The sequence below is a fragment of the Vespa mandarinia genome, chromosome 1 (genome assembly GCF_050613455.1).
Source record: "Vespa mandarinia isolate Hongniang chromosome 1, ASM5061345v1, whole genome shotgun sequence".
Taxonomy (NCBI): domain Eukaryota; kingdom Metazoa; phylum Arthropoda; class Insecta; order Hymenoptera; family Vespidae; genus Vespa; species Vespa mandarinia.
This window is the reverse complement of record NC_140810.1, coordinates 10,712,501-10,730,000: the sequence shown is the minus strand read 5'-3', so window position 1 is coordinate 10,730,000 and position 17,500 is coordinate 10,712,501. Positions and strand designations below refer to the sequence as shown.

The following is a 17,500-nucleotide window of genomic DNA, read 5'->3' as shown; positions in this document are numbered from 1 at the left end:
GAGAGAGAGAGAGAGAGAGAGGGAAATTAATAATTGCATGAGATAATAAAATCAAAAATTTTGCCTGGATACTACAACAAATTAAACTACGATAACTCTTCATTTATATATAATATATTTTTTATCTTTTTACTTTTTCTTTTTTTTTCTTTTTTTTTTTTTTTTTTTTTTTGATTACTATGTATAAATATATCTAAATACATATATCTACATTTGTAAAAGACTGAAAAGGAAAACAGAAAGATGATAATCGAAACTGACTTTATTTCAAAAGTCGCAATATACCTTGACATTGTCGATTATTAAAAATAACTTGAAAGAACGAACTGTTCTGATTCGATAAACCGCTGAAATCGACTCGATGTATTTGAATTTGAATCCGTTCTTACGAATAAAATTAAGGCATAGCCTAACGGAAGGATCAATCACAGAATACTTGTCTTTTTTGCCGATAAATATACTTGTCGAAACAATGGATGACGATAAGCTGGCATTTATTAACCAGACATTTAATAAAATCGTTAGAAAAGATATAGAAAAATAATATTGTGGAGCGTAGCCAAAGGAAAATAACTATGTATATGAAAAAGTTATAACTGAGGCCCATTCCAATTCTGATAGCACATAAGAACGAGAAAAATATTAGCGATAAAGCGTTCTTCTGGCACATATGAACTTAATGGCCGATAAATCACCACTCGGCAAGTGATATTTTCATTACTTTCACTACGACAACGTGCTCGGATAGAAGAGATTAACATCACTGTAACTTTCGTTTATGGTTATTCTATCGAACATTCAACTATGATATTTATATAACGATATAACGATAGATATAATGATATAACTCGTTATTATATATACTTCAAATATACATATATATATATATTTTCTTTTTTAATATTAATTAAATATTTATAAAAATATTTCTAAATAATATTAAAATATTAAAAAAATATAAAATTTATTTAAATATTATTTATATTTGTATTAATATTTATAATTATTCATTTGATATTGATAAATGGAAACATGATAAACATTGATTATTCTAATGTTTTTTTTTTTTTGTTATTTTAGAGGAATCCTTCAACAAGATAGAAAGAATTACGAGGAAGCCATATTAAGCTACCAACGTGCTATTCATTTTAGACCTTCGTTGGCGCGTAAGTAATCAACTATCTTTATCATTGAAACTATGATAATTAATCCGATAGAAAATATTACCAATAAGAGAATCGTATCAAAATACAAATATAATTCTTAGTTTTTTTGCTTACCGATCGAAATATATTTTCTGTTAAATATCGCTTGGATTATTTTAAAACAAACAATCTACAAATCTTTTTCTTTCACGTTTAACTTTTTAATTTATTTGTTATTTTATTTGTTGTTATTATCTTTCTGGAAAAAGAATATTATATTAACAACATTAATGACTGAATAATATTGCAGAAATGTAATATGTTAACGACAGATCCATTTAAAAATTTAGTTTATATTATTAAACATTAATTTGTTGAAATTCTACGACCACATGAATTTAATGATTAAATTAATCACAACGACTCGATGAATGTATCGTAACTACCATTAATGATAATTACACTATATACGTTTCGAAATAAACATGGAGCCAACTTCAAAAGCTTATAATAAGGACTTTAAATTGAGAGGTGTTATCTTTGAAAGCAGACTAACGAGATGTTTCGTCGTCGTAGTCATTGAAAAAGACAGATTAAAAGTTAGTCACGTGATATCGTACAGAAAAAATTAATGCAGGATTTGTGTGTGTATGTGTGTGTGTGTATGTATGTATTGACGCACACGTACATCCCTCAGTTGTTCACAGTATTTTTTCCTAAGGGTCATATATTACTATTGGAAATATCTGCCCTTAGGAACTCGTTGGACATTTGTTAAGAAGAATATAGATAAAAAACACATTGTCACCTTTGTCTGAGCTTAGGCATTTTTTAATCAAGCACGTAGCCTCAATAATGTGTCTGACAATGCAATAAATAAATAGTGAAAATAGATGCATAGGCACGACACGATGATCAGAACAAAAGGCACACACATGGGATTGTTTCAAAATTTAAATGAACTATCCTGACCAGTCCCCGATCAATTGGTATCTTTGCTTCCCTTTCTATGTTCTAATTGTACTTTAACTCCGCCCTTTCTATTTCCTTTTCTAATCTTATTACTATCCTCGCGAGAAATTTCAAGAATGACAATAATTATAAGAAAAAAGCGATCGGTCAGTCAGTCAGTCAGTTTATCGTTGCGAGTAAAAAGCATTAAATCTGCGTTATTTTCAATAAACCATTCTTTCAATTATATTTCACTTACACTCTTTCATATCGCACGTTAATAAGTTACAAAAAAGAAGAAAAAAAAAACAAAGAGAAAAACATAAAAGGAAAACAAAAACAGACACAACGATTTATGAAAATGATTTGTATAAAAACAACACGTAGATTTATTTCACGAACGTGAAAAATATTATCGTCGGTCGAAATTAAACGACAGATGAATCTGTATGTTATCGATAAGGCGTTTTCTCGAGATACATCGAGAAAGTAAACTTCACGACGTGCCTTCGTGGCTACGAAACTGGTAATGAGGCGGATAAAGAGGAATGGGAGAGGAAAGGGAGAGTATAAGATAGTTGGAGAAAGCGGAAGTGAACATCGAAAGAATGCGACAGGAAATTGAATCGACGTACCTATATGGGTTAGAGCAGCGTTCTAATGGAAAGAGAATCGGCTTGTGACTTCTTAACGAGGCATCTTGTGCAGCAGCAAAGTCAGAGATAAAAATATATAGAATGGGAAAAAGAAAAAAAAAGAAAAAGAGTAAAAGGTAGATCTCGAAACGTGCTCGGGATGTTCGTGTGAGAAAAATAAAAAGAAAAAGAAAAGAGAAGATAAAAAATGGCATGTACGACAGAATAATGCTAAAGACAAAGAAGAAGTAAAAGACGTCGATTTTGTTTCTCTCTCTCTTTCTCTTTTACTTTTTTTGTTTTTGTTTTGTTTTGTTTTTTTTTTTTTTTTATTTTTTTCTACGTTCTTTTTCTCCAATTTACGAATCCATACGTCGATTTACTCGAGATCGATGTTGGAAGCAGTTCGTTACCGAAGAAAAATTCAGAGACAGAGTCTTTTACAAGACAGACACAGCTTTTTTTCTCTCTCTCTCTCTCTCTCTCTCTCTCTCTCACACTCACTCTCTCTCTTTCTGTCGTTTTTTCTGAAACAAGTGGAAAGTCTTGGTCATCGCATGACCGCCTCGAAGAGAAGAAAATCGAAAACTGCCGTCAAGAGCCATTGGAAATTTATGGACGGTATCGTATCTTGTCGTTTCCCTCTTGAACGTGTGCACACATGGGTCAAGTGGGTGGATCGGAAAATATTTCGACGAGATCCTCATACATACTCCATCTAACTTTCTCTCTTTCTCTCTCTCTCTCTTTTTCTCTCTCTCTTTCTCTCTCTCTCTCTCTCTCTCTCTCTCTCTTTCTCTCTCTCTTTCAGTCTAGAAGGTATTTTCTTCGCGAAAACGAATTTAATCTCGTTTTCCAAGCAAATAGACTACTACTCTTGAGAAACGATGCCGAAAGAGGGGAAAAAGGTTGAGGGAGAAGGGAAATTGATTGGATTGATTTTTCGTAAGTTGGCATTACGATTTAACAGTTTCGATGGTTTTAGTGTAATATACGTTTTAGAAAAAAATTTCTTAAAGTACATTACAAATCTTTTTTAGATGCGAGATACGTAAATTGTTATAAACTTTCGATAAAACATATACGTTATAAATTACGTTTCGTAACAAAATGTTTTTTATTTAATACTTCCTATTTATTTCATTTCATCAGAACTTCTAAACATTAGAACAATTAGGTGAACGTTTATTCTTAATTCGTATCGTATCGTTTCGTACGAAAAAGAAACTTTTTTCTTTGTTACTGAATACAAAAATCGTATGCATGTTTTATACGTATTACTTATTAACGTTTAATATGTTTGAGACATAGTTTCTCTATTTTTGCTCGTAATTTTCTCGAATAGAATCGATAAATTCAATTACATGGAGCTATAACTCGAACAGGGAGAATTTGATTTTGATCGACTAACAGCCCGAAATTAGTCATATTTTACAAATTTCTTGCATATTCTTATAACTTATGGATATATTTTCTTTTATTGTTAATTCTCACATTTGTTAGGGAAACGTTCGAAATGGGAACTTTCATCTCGAAATATCAAAAGTAAGAAGTAATTTCAAATGACAAAATTTTCTTTTCGATAAATCTTTCGATATTCTTCGTAGCTGATCTAACAGATATACGTGAACACCTATAGATTATTTAATGGAACTGATTAACAATAGAAACATCGATTATTGTTATATATCATATATTTTTATATTTAAATTCTTCAAATTATCATAATATTAAAAACATTGAAAAGAGATTACAAGCGTCGAGGAATTAATGGTAGTCGACATCCACGAAGAAATATTCGAAGAACTCGACTTCAAACTCTGAGAATTTCTTCGTAAAGTTCATGGAGATTTGATTTCTCTACGAGGGCAATTTTCTTCGACATTCCGCACTTCACATCACGATCTCTCTGAAACGAGAATTTCTGGAACTTGGCGTTACAATGCTTCCGACAATTTTCCTTCTGAAGATAAAGAGAGAAAGAGAGCTCTCGGAGTGAGATATTAGGTTGATTTCTAAACAACCGCAATCGGCATGGTTTCTAAAGTTTATTGTTGATGTTAATTTAAGACCTTTTGACTTTCATTCAATTAAAAAGATCTATGGAAGATCCATTCTGACTTTGTTCTGTCAACGATAACTTTAACAATGTCATATTCTTGAATCATTTAAAAAAAAATATTTATATATCAATCATTATTTCTTATTGTGAAAAAATTCTATTTTTCTTTTATATATTTCAATAAGCTTTGAGAGGAGATAATGAAACAAGTAGTACTTCAAAAAGCCTGTAATTATAATATCTACCTTAATTCGTGCTCGGTTAGTAAAATGTGTCTCAATTGTCCTTTTTCGAAATAATGTGGAATTTAAATAGGCAAAGGGAGAGAAAAAGACAAAGTGAGAATGAAAAATGTCGATAATCTTGTATAATAATTTTCACGTTTATTACCCAAAATAAACGAATATGAATCTTCTTTTAATTGTGAAACAGCATTTCAAAAATGAATCGACAGTCATGTCGCAATTATAATATATCTATTATTACTGCTACCGATTTAAGTTTTAAAGGGAAAATTAACGTTTAAGAATATTAAAATTTTTTTCCTTTTTCATGAATTAGATAAAGCTAAACGAGTTTGTATAGAAAGAAAGTTGAAGATCGTACGAATTTTCGATCGTCAATGTCTGTAATTTTAAAATATTCCAAAATAAAACGAAATTATGAAGAATCCTTAATTATCTTTCAAAATGATCTCAAACATTATTAAAAAGCGATATGAAGTTTTTAAACAAAATTAATGTAATAATATATGTAATTATAAGATGATATATAAGGTGATTATAAAGTATTCTTTCTATATTTAAAAAAATTAGGAACTATTAACATGATGTTTGTATCATTGGAATTCTTAAAGTTCTTAAAGCTCTATTATTCATAGAGTATAATTACTACCTAGTAACATGATAAATAAAGTAAATAAATACATAAACATACAATTTAATAATAGCAGAATGAATTCTATACAGAAAATCCGATGTGTTTTGTGATATCACGAAACGAAATCCTTCTATTTCAGCTCAGCGATAATTTAGGAGAATATATGTGAAGAGATTCTCCATTAAAAGCATCAAAAGTTGATATGAAAAGTTTGAACAGACTGTTAATCAGATCTATGATCTGAAAAGAACTTAAAGAAAAAAAAATTTATCGTGCTGTAATTTCCAAAAAATTTTACATTCTTAACCTGCATTTATATTTTCGTATTAATAAATTTTTGAAATATGGAAAAAACTTTACGCTTATTCTGTATATAAGTTGGTATGTAAATCTATGATATAACTAAATTTTATACTATGTAATAAAGTACATTACATTGAAATTTAATTTTTAATCCGTTTTTAATAAAATGTATATATATATATATATATATATATATATATATATATATATATATATATATATATGATGTGAGACAATCAAAAAAAATAAAAAGAATAAAAAGATTGAATTTATCACTTATTTTAGTAAACCAAAATAATAATCTATAATTATTAATCACTTAGGCCACTTTTATAATTGGTTATTCAATTATTAATAAAGTTAAAAAAAAAAAGTTAAAAACAAAAGATAGAAAGGTAGTAAAAATGAATCTATCATTGTAAATATTCATAAGCATTCGACTGCCTTAGAGACCTTCAATCAATGCTCAATAAAAAAGAAGGATTTTGCAATAAAGAATGTACGCCGTAAAAATTTGGAAGTCAAGAAGGTCAGCAAATATAAGAGATATAAAAATCTCTTTCCATCTCTTTCTTCCTTGTCTACGTTAGCATAATACTGGTACACGAGCATTTTGCCAGGGGTTGCAAATTTTATACTTTTACAAAAGGGGCACTTCCACTCCTCTTATCGTAATACGCCATTGTGAATGCAGAGAGAAGGTGTCCTCGTAATGGCATATAGTTTAATATCTGAAAGAAACCTTAATTTCACGTTAAGGTGCTGGACAAAAGATAAAACACGCTCTCTGATTCTATTAAAAAGATCACCTGCGAAAGACTATGATTTACATCGCGAAATTACATAATGCCAAAAGTAAGATAGATAGATAGATAAATGGATAGATAAATAGATAGATAGATAAAGAGAGATAGAGAGAAAGATAGAGATTGAGAGAGAGAGAGAGAGAGAGAGAGTGAGAGAAAGAGGAAGGGAGAGAGAAAGAGAGGGAGAAAGAAAGAGAGAGAGAGACATTTATGTTCGTGCTCTATCTATCGATGAGGTGAATTTGTGAAAAGTTATATCGGAATATTCTCCTATGTCGGTTGGTCATTTAAACTTCTCAACGACTTTTCGAATATCGAAGAAAAGAAGAAAATACTTTAATGTAAGAAATAAGAGCAACGTGTTCTTGGACTTCGGATAGCACGTCACGTATGATGTATTAATTTTCTGAGATCATTAATATCGAGGCTAATGGTCTCTCTTGTTGGTCTCTCGAAGAATGAAAAGTGAAATAGTAGAAAAGTAATGTTCAACGCGTTATAACTTTACGATAACTTACTTTTTTATTATTATTATTATTATTGTTATTATTATTATTAATTTGTTTTTCCTTTTGAACGCATCGAAATAAACAATGTTATTAATGTATATTTTTAATCAATGATCAAGCATACCGATAATACGTAGTAACGATACAGAACATTTCACCAGAAACTGTGTCGTGAAGCATTATTAAATAAATATTAAAAGCGACATGTTCATCTGAATGCATCGCGTTTTTCGATCGCATTTGAACAAATTTCTGCATTTAATCGTACAATTATTTGGATCTATTTTTATTGTATAAAAAGTATCTAATCAGAAATATTGTGCTTACAGAAAACGCAAGTATACAGAAGATGAAAATAACCAAACAAAACACGAAAAATATTACTTTCTATAGAATTGACGAAGATCAAATTAGTTTATTAGATAATTTTATTTTTTACAAAGTTTCTTAAAAGACATGATAAAGATTATGCGTAATGGAAATAAAACGCGAAATAAAGAATGGGCTGAGTGAAAGTTGAAAATTTACGAGAAGAATCAACTAATTTCTTGGGGAAGAATGTCGGAAGTCCATCGTTACGCAATGCCAACATGTTGAAATGAGACCCACGTAGACATAAAGGGCGGATATTTTATGTTGACTTTTCTTTACTAAGAGTGAGAGTACAGTATGTGTGTGTGTGTGTGTGTGTGTGTGAGAGAGAAAGAGAAACGGAACGAGAGATAGAGAGATAGAGAGAGAAATAGAAGTTCTAGTAGACTAGAGCAGTAGCAGCAGCAACAGTAACAGCACAAGTGGCCGTCAGGACGTCTGTTTGCTCCTTCGTTGTCTTATTTCTCTCTCTCTTCCTCTCTCTCTCTCTCTCTCTCTCTTTCTCTCTCTCTTCCTCTCTCTCTCTCTCTCTCTCTCTTTCTCTCTCTCTCGTAACGTCGGTTGCTTTAATTAAGTCGCTTGTCGCTTAAGTCTGTCTCAAGGTGCTCTATGCGGATGCGCATAGGCGAAAGGTGGGCCGCGTTTAGTGCCCGAGACGAGAGCTACGAAAATGTCTGGAAAGTTTCTTCGTGCCAGGAAAGGGATATTCCGTTTGCTCGAGGCGTTTCCCGGTAGTGCAGTGTGCCTCCTCCACTCGCGAGTGAATTCTTCTTAATCCTTAACACATATTTCCTACTAAAAACTAGATAATTATATATATATGCGTGTTTGTCTGTAAAGAAAGTTTATTATTTTTACGAATTAATATAAAACGTTGAACTTTATCATATCGCATCTCGATGTATTAGATCTTATTTTTTATTTAATGAATTAATATGTGAATGAGTTGATTTAATAATTCATTTTCTTATGGTTTGATAATGTAACATTGTTTGAAATAATATCTGGTATGGGGTTCTCTAAATAAGATTACTGTTATTTGGTAAAAAAGAAATTAATTTTAATTACTAGGAAGAGTTCATAATATTCATGGGAATGAAAATAGTAGGATATAAATAAAGGATCTTCAAATATTTTATTACAATGTTCTAACTTTGATACTTTTATATTTTTTTGAAATGATTTCTCAACGAAATTTTGTTCGTTGGCAAATTAAAAGAAGAAAAATGTCTATTTATTCGTATAACATCAGTAAAAGTTTACATTGAATTTCGAAGTAGTGCATTTAAGAGCGAAAAAAAATATATATACAATGGACGTAAAACTAGAAAGCAATATTTTTTTATTTGAATACGTTCGTCACATGTTTTGCTTCGTGATATTTTTTTACTAACTTTTTACGTAATGTCGAATCGAGAGATACAATGTTACTTCGAAATTGCGAGGGAAAATGGATGAAATTTCCTATCGTATCTAGAGAAAGATAAATCACATTTTCAATTAATTAAAATGAACGAATCAACGTCTTCAAAGTGTTCATTAAAAATGAAAAAAAAAGAAAGAAAAAAGAAAGAAAAAAGAAAAAATTTCTTTTAGTTTAACGAACCTTACGCATGACCTCGCAATTTGCATTTCCATTAGAAACGAATCGGTTACCATCTTATCCTTATTCCTCGATATTCTCAGCGATATTTGCAAATCAAATATTTAATTCCTCATAATTTAGATGACTTTCGCATAAGATCTCTTTTAATTATGACGGAGAAGAATTCAAAGGCGTTAATAATGAAATTTAGTTTAAGAATTATTAAACGAAATTCATCGAAATTCGAATTATAACAAATTTTATCGATTTAAAAAACAACAAACAAAACCCCACTGATCTCGCATTTATGCTGCGACGTATAAATTAAATCATATCACGACGGCAGTACATTTTCGATAATACAAATATCGTAAACTTTAACTGATAAAAATGACAGCAACGAATATATGTATAAATGCGTGTGTCTATTAACGTACATAATTAAAAAAAAATAAATAAATAAATAAAATAAAATTATAAATAAATAAATAAAAAAAGAACGGTGTACTTAACTAACGACAAAACCAACGGAGATTTCGAAATTTAGTTAGAATTCGCAATGCAACACGATCAAACGTGGACGCTCAACGCGACTTGGAATTATTTATCCCCCAACATTAATTATTACCGCTCGCTACGTTATTCGGTGCTCGTGCAATTGAAATTGTTTCATAATTGAATGGACATCGGTGTTAATCCTCGAGAAAGTTCCACGTTAAACTCGCATTATCAGATGTATGTAGCACGTAAAACAGATGTACGTAGTATGTACGTGCGTCGTTTATCTTATCGTACTCTATCTTACGATTTGTCAAATCTATAAAAGCATATAATATACAGTGTATCACCAATGAAGAGTTTTTCTTTAAATAAATGTAACATTGGAAATGACCGTTCGATGAATGAAAACAGATATTCGTTGTCTTTTTTTTTCAAACTTTATTCTATTTTCTTCAAGATCATCTAAAGATCAAAACATTTATATCATCGAATTGGACATTTTATAAGCTATAAGGATGATAATTAAATTACGAAGAAAATTATATTGAAAAGAGATTTTGAATTAATTACAATCAAAGTTCTTCCTTTTAATTAAACCATTTCTTTCTTTGATAATTTTTCGCGTCATTAATAACTACGAGAATATTTTCGTGTGCTCGACTTAGACAACATAACTTCTTTATGTGTATATATATATATATATATATATATATATATAGAGAGAGAGAGAGAGAGAGAGAGAGAGAAAGAGTATCAAAGGGAGGAAAGTACGCGTAGGAACGAAGTGCGAGCATATATAGCCAACGGTCAGTCGGCAACCATCCACAAATTGGCGGCCGATCGAGCCACTAATTACTCGGACCTGGTCGTGTTTTAAAAGCCGTACGATTACGAACGATTTACGATTTTCCTTCGCTTTTTGGAAAGACTGCCAACTCTTTCGAGGATTCGACTCTTCGATACACGTTTTTCAACGGAGAGTTCGAAAAAAAATCGAGGACTTCACGTAAAACATTCTTGATGTTTTCCAATTTGTACTTTCTTTATCGAACGTAAAATTCTCTGACTTTTTTTCATTCATTTTAGTATATATATATAAGTATATATATATAAGTATTATCGTATACTACGATAATTTTGCAATTTTCCTTAATCGGATATTCTAATGTCGTTATACATTTTTTTTTGTTTGTTCTCTTACTATATTTTACGATATTTTACGATCGATCGACGTAAATATTTGATACCTGTATACATATGTAAAGTGTTGTATCGATTAAAGAATATAATGTACTTATATTTACATGCAACGTCTACCTTCAATAGTATCATTAACAATATATACAAGCACGTTATTACGCACGTAGAAATAATGTTTTACATCTGCGCTTATATGCAATATCTGATTTTAATAACTACATCATTAACAATATATAATTATATATATATAATCGCATATATACATGTGTATATACAGATGATGACATTGTATATCATTGCGATAGATTTTATTATGAAAGGAAAATGAAATGAAAGATAATAAACCGATAATAAAAATTAGGAGATTAAAAAGTGTATCTTTCTCAAAGAATCCAGTAAACGAAAGATCAAAAGTTAAAAAATAGCTTGTAGAACTATGTCGATCAGTGATAAAAAGAACAAAGCGATTACAATATTGCATTTGGCAGTAAAATATATCGCCATCGGTCTTTCGTAGTCTCTCTCTCTCTCCTCCTCTTTCTCTCTCTCTCTCTCTTCCTCTTTCTCTCTCTCTCTCTTCCTCTTTCTCTCTCTCTCTCTTCCTCTTTCTCTCTCTCTCTCTCTTCCTCTTTCTCTCTCTCTCTCTCTCTTCCTCTTTCTCTCTCTCTCTCTCTCTCTCTCTTTCTCATTCACTATTTCTCTATCTCTTTCTCTTTCTCTTTCTCTTTCTCTTTCTCTTTCTCTTTCTCTTTCTCTTTCTCTTTCTCTTCCTCATTCTCATTCTCCCTCTTTCCCTCTCTCTTCGTACTCTATATAATCGTTCCAAGTGTTCAAAGCAATGAGTCAGGTGATGACTCTCAATATAACAGAGGCTACCATACGTATTTATGTATATACATACATATGGTAGATAGAAAGGATAGGGAGAATCGCAATAATAGAAGGGACTGTTCGAAAGAGACAGAACATAGAGTAGGTTGAGGTTATTGAGGAGTGGAAGAAGTATGAGCAGATGGAAACTGCTGTTTCATCTCCAACTCCGCCAACTTGGCAAGACCATCGTTCTGTTTGCTCCCTAATTACGAAAGAGAGAGAATAAGACACGAGAGAAGACAGAGAAAGACAGAGAAAGAGAGAGAGAGAGAGAGAGAGAGAGAACAACGAAACGAGTAATTTCAACTCTGCCCCTTCCGCAGAATTAAGATTCCATCGCAGAGTCGAGTTTTGTGTGTGCCTTGCAATTTTCTGGTTAACCTAACTCGACCTTAAATCCTTCGCTTGATCGAGTCACTTCGTAAACGAACTGCACGATCGGTAGAATATTCTAATTCGGACTAAGTCCATCTTTCTCTTCTCTTTCTCTTCTTCTGTTATCCTCCGCAAATATATATGTATGTTAGAGAAATCCTAAGATATATTATTTTCTTCCTTTTTCATTTTGTTTGTCGAGCACGTCATAATTTTGAGCATGCAAAATTTTATTTTTTATCAAGAAATTTATGATGAATATTAAGTACACAAGTATCGATCATGCTAATCGAAATTATTCGAATGGTGAATTAAGGAAAATCTTATTTCTACAATATCTCTATTTAAAGTTAAACAATTTAGACTGCTTTGTTCCATCGGCTTGAAAAAAGTCCGATAGTAATGTTATAATTATTTAAATTTAATTGTATTTAAATTTAATATTTCTAGCTATTGCTACAGTTTATTATAGCTATATATAAAGCTTGTATAAATACATATATATATAGCTATATACATAAATACATAGATACAAGAAATATGTGTTGACGAATCGCTGGTAAAATACCAAACCCAAATATAGAAATACTATGGACGTGAAAACTCTTTCGCATGTTATTCTCTCCCTTGTTTTTATTTTTACGTCTACCGTCATCTCCTCCTCTTTAATATTTATTCCAACCAGCACTTTAATTAGCGCCTTTCAATCCATGCCCGAAACGAACAAATAAACTCGAAAAAAGGCAACTTCAATATTTACGAGGATGCATCCATTGTTAGCTACGCTGTTAGCTACGTTATTACTAATACTTCGATATATATATTTCTATGAACTGCACAAGGTACTTTATGCTCTTCTTCCTTTTTAATTTTTCTTTTTCTATCTGCAATTGAACAAGTCATTGTAATAAAGTAATATTTATCTACTACTACTGCTACTACTTCTACTACTACTATTTATTTATATATATTTGTTAAATATTTTCATAAATAATCGAATTCCGGAGCATAAATTTAGATATTCGATGAATTTATTCCATGTTTATTCAAACGTAAATAAATATCATGATCTCTAACGCGATTTTTAATCTAGATTGACTATCCATGTGGAGTAAACGAAGGATATAAAAAGGGAAAATACATGAGTGTTCTATTTATGTGCCGACCATATAAATGGAATATTTTAAAAATAATCATGTCAAGAGCCCTTATTTTGTTTCTTTTAAAATATTTTTAGCACTAAGTATAAAAGAATATCGTAATAAAGACACCTACGTAATATTTTACTATAAATATATACCGAAATGAAAAATAAAACGAGTATTTACTACTAGAACTCACTATTAGAAAAAAAAAAGATTAACGAGAGATCTTCGCAATTTCATAAAGCTAGAGATGTAATTTCGTAAAGAATTAATTACAACATTAAAGTATAAACCAATCAAAACGAAGTATTTTCAAAGCAAAGATTATTGTTTATTACTATTACTTTAAATAAGAAAATGAAAATGATGAAGGAAAAATTATGGAATTTTCACTTTTTCCTTACGTCCGAGCTGTTGAAAAAAAGGGAGAGAGAGAGAGAAGGAAGAAGAGAGAGAGAAAGAAGGGGAGAGAGAGAGAGGGAGAAAGAGAGACGAAGCATAGTGGCAAAAGTGGAAGGAGAAATCTCTCGAGTTTCCTCGATCCCTCGTCATTAGCCTCTCCGGTGGGTCCAGCTACGCAATTTTCAAACTCCGACGTGCAAGACCACGAGATGTAATCGTATTACAAGATCACCAACGTCATCGACTAGTAGCACGCGCGCATACGCGCAGGCGCACTGATGGTTGGTTCTATACATACATATTTCACGTATACATACAAAATATACACAACATGTAGAACTCGCAACTAAATTTCAACACAACTTAGCCGCGGCATCGTGCATCACTATCCAACGAGTGACTGTACGGAGGTTGCTACTCTAATTCCATAGAGTATCCCTAGAGACCGCGGCGAGGAAAATGGATTGCCTGACTCACGGCTCGTTCCTTATTCAAAATAATGCGAAGCATAGGTAGCGACTCCCCTTACTACTCTTTTAACCCCACAAATTCATGAACCGGGAATGATACGATGAGAGAAAGAGAAAGATAAAGAAAGAGGGACTAGGTCTAAGTAGAAAATTGCCATTCCTACTCGTTTCAGTTTCGCCTTAACAGGGACTTTTTGTTAATTAAAGTCAGGAAAGTGTGCTGGTAGTAGTAGTACTGATGGTGATGCCGAGAAGGGTGTACTCGAAGGGGACGGAAACTGTGAAACGTGTCTAGAAAGTTCACTGAACGAATGGCAAGCGACGTACACTGAATGAAAAAGACGAAGGAAGAGTGAGAGAGAGAGAGAGAGAGAGAGAGAAATCTCGGACTTTACCAAACAACACCCTGCGATCTTACGAACGCCTTTCTAATACTCTTCGATGCGCTACAGATTGAAAGGGATAATGGCGAGCTCTCCTCGGAAAGTGTACTTTCGAAGTTCTCGACTAATCTCTCTCGCCTTAGCTCCGCCAATTTCTTCCCTTAGTTTAGCGAGATTTTCCAAATTACCGAGGAGATCTTCTTAATTAAGCTTATACGTTACTCTTTATGGACGAATTACGTATTCGAAAATTCCAATGAAGGGATATTGAAACTCTGACTCAGAAGAAATCTTTTTTCTTTTTTTTTTTTCTTCGATCAAACGAGTCGATTTCTATCGGTATCGATTTTCTAACATTTCTATGACATTTATTGATCAATGAATTCACAAGATCATCGGTCTCTTATGACACACAAAACTTTCCCATATAGCAGACTTTTTCCATCGATGATTCTATCTCTGTCTAGTCGATAAGGTCGCGATCCTCTCTATTTGTTTGCAAGATGAATCGATCGTGAAGGTAAATCTCCGCAAAGTCCGAAAGTGGCGATAAGTAAAACGTCGAGTCGAGCTCTTACGAAAGAATTTAAATCGATTCTCTCTCTCTCTCTCTCTCTCTCTCTCTGTTTCTCTTTCTCTATTCGTTCAATTTCTCACGAATCTACTTCTCGCCTCGTACTTTATCATTCGAATTCTTTCTGATTTAAAAATTACACGAAATAGAAGTTGGTATGACTTTGGTAGAAATATTATTTAATCGTTATACGAATATTAATAAGGATAAATCTTTTCCAATCGTATGAAATTTACGATGGAAAACTTCTTATTTGAATATACAATGAATATATTTATATATTTCGTTTTAATAAATAAATTTTTTAAATTTAATTAATAAATAAATTTAATTTTTTAATTTTTATAATTTAGATCGATATAGCGAAAAAAACAAAAAATGTTATTTCCCGCTTCTATAATTACTAATATCGACATTCATTACATATAAAAAAACATGTAAAGATATAACTATTCGGTAAAACATTGTCTTTTTTTTATAAATAATTTATTTTTTCAAAGCATAAAGATTTCCTATTTTTCTTTTTCTTTTTAATTCTAACAAAGCGTAACATTCAATCTAGAAAACGAGATCTTGAATCGGATTTATCGGGAAGATGTAGAAACCGATGCCCTTGTCGTAGCTGACAATCCTTATCGTTTATCTTTGCAGAAGCTTACGTGAATCTGGGAGCCGCCCTTCTCTCGGTAGGACGAGGTACCGAGGCAGCTGCGGTTTTACGTGCCGGTGCATCCCTGGACGGTTCCGGTCTCAAGGACAAAAGGACTCATGAGGCAGCTAGGGTGCAAGCACTCCTTCAATTAGGAGCGCTCTATGCCGATCAGGGTAGATTACAGAGAGCCCTGTCTGCGTATAGAGAAGCTCTACACGCCTTACCGGATCACTATCCACCTCAGGTTAGTACGTCTTCTTCTTCGTTACTCCATTAAAGGCTTGGGATTGTTACGAATGACGGCGAAACTATAGGCATTCCGTAGAGAAGCGAATTCCCTTATTCTCACCAGGGGATATCACCCTTCTAAAATAGTTATATGTGCCCTGTCGTGCTTACGTTTACCTGTTTCTCTTCTCTCTCTCTCTCTCTCTCTCTCTCTCTCTCTTTCTCTCTCCCTCTCTCTATTATTTACTCTGTATGTATTATTGTACACGTTAATACGCATGTCCATTTACAAAGGTTTATGTAAACGAACATTGATCAGAGCTTCTCAACCTTTCCCGAATAAAACTATAATATCGTAATCACATTATGATACATTAGTGATAATATCTTTTTTAATTGATCGAATTTTATTATGTCTTTGATTATCCTTCCGTTCCTATGATTAGGTTTCTTCTATTATTCCTGGTTCTAAATTCATGTAGATTTTTAACTGAATCTTACTTTAACTATAAATGTTATTATTTATAAATAACTTCCATTCTGAAAATCGACAAAATCGTATCTTCAATATCTAAAGAGACTACTGATAAATATTTGATATTTTTTGTCGTAAATAGAATTTGAAAATTAATATACATAGTAAGGGAAATTTGAACGAATGGAGATGATTAACTCTCACTGTAACGTAAGAAATTTCATAGTAAGTTAGGAAGAAATCTATACGATGTCAGATGCTGTTGAGAATCACTGTCCCCGAAAACAGTTAGAGAGTAAAAGCTATAATTATTATATGATTACAACCTCTGTTATAAGATAAAGTTAATTATGCTTCGTCGATGTAAGACAGCGTTGTTACTGTACTGTCGTCAAAAGTAAGAGAATTCTAAACTTGAAACTCGAACTGTTATTACAAACTTGTATCGTCGACAGTCTTCGTCGTCGTCGTCGTCTTCATATGGCCTATGCGCCATGTTGAAAGTGCGGTTGAGAGCGGTTTGAAAATTTTCCCTCGGAAAACTTTTTTCCACGAATAAAAACGCAAACGGGAAGAGATTCAACGGATTAAATATCGACGGCGTGAGCTGCCGGAAGTTTTACATAGAAACCCCGGCGTAAAAGAGAAAGATAGAGAGAAAGGGGTTGGGTGAGTGAGTGTGTGCGTGTGAGAAAAACTATTTCGAGAATAGTTGTATTATGCGAACGCTTGTAGCACCGGGTAAACTCCGAGTAACATAGTTAAGCCCCGAGTTTCCGACACGCGCACGAGCCACGATCATTGTAATTCGCTTCGCGAACGCTCAAAAAATCGTTCCGTGGAATATATTTTCTATATGCTTCGCGAATAAGAACTATCATTTGCCGCGTCGATTATCATGATGATAACCCTTAAATCGACTTCGTTCATTTAATAAAACCTTTGTAACGTTTCCTAATTTTCTATAATTTATAA

General features: G+C 32.1%; 1 protein-coding gene across 2 annotated transcripts in view; it reads left to right on the top strand.

The window, feature by feature from the left end:
• Positions 1 to 17,500, top strand: part of Tmtc2 (Transmembrane O-mannosyltransferase targeting cadherins 2) — a 238,728-nt gene that overhangs the window by 193,144 nt on the left and 28,084 nt on the right. For both annotated transcript variants that reach the window (XM_035875527.2, XM_085659519.1), the window contains exons 6-7: positions 1,081 to 1,166; positions 15,822 to 16,066. In XM_035875527.2, coding sequence (XP_035731420.2) covers positions 1,081 to 1,166; positions 15,822 to 16,066 — 331 coding nt within the window. The remainder of the gene's footprint in view (positions 1 to 1,080; positions 1,167 to 15,821; positions 16,067 to 17,500) is intronic.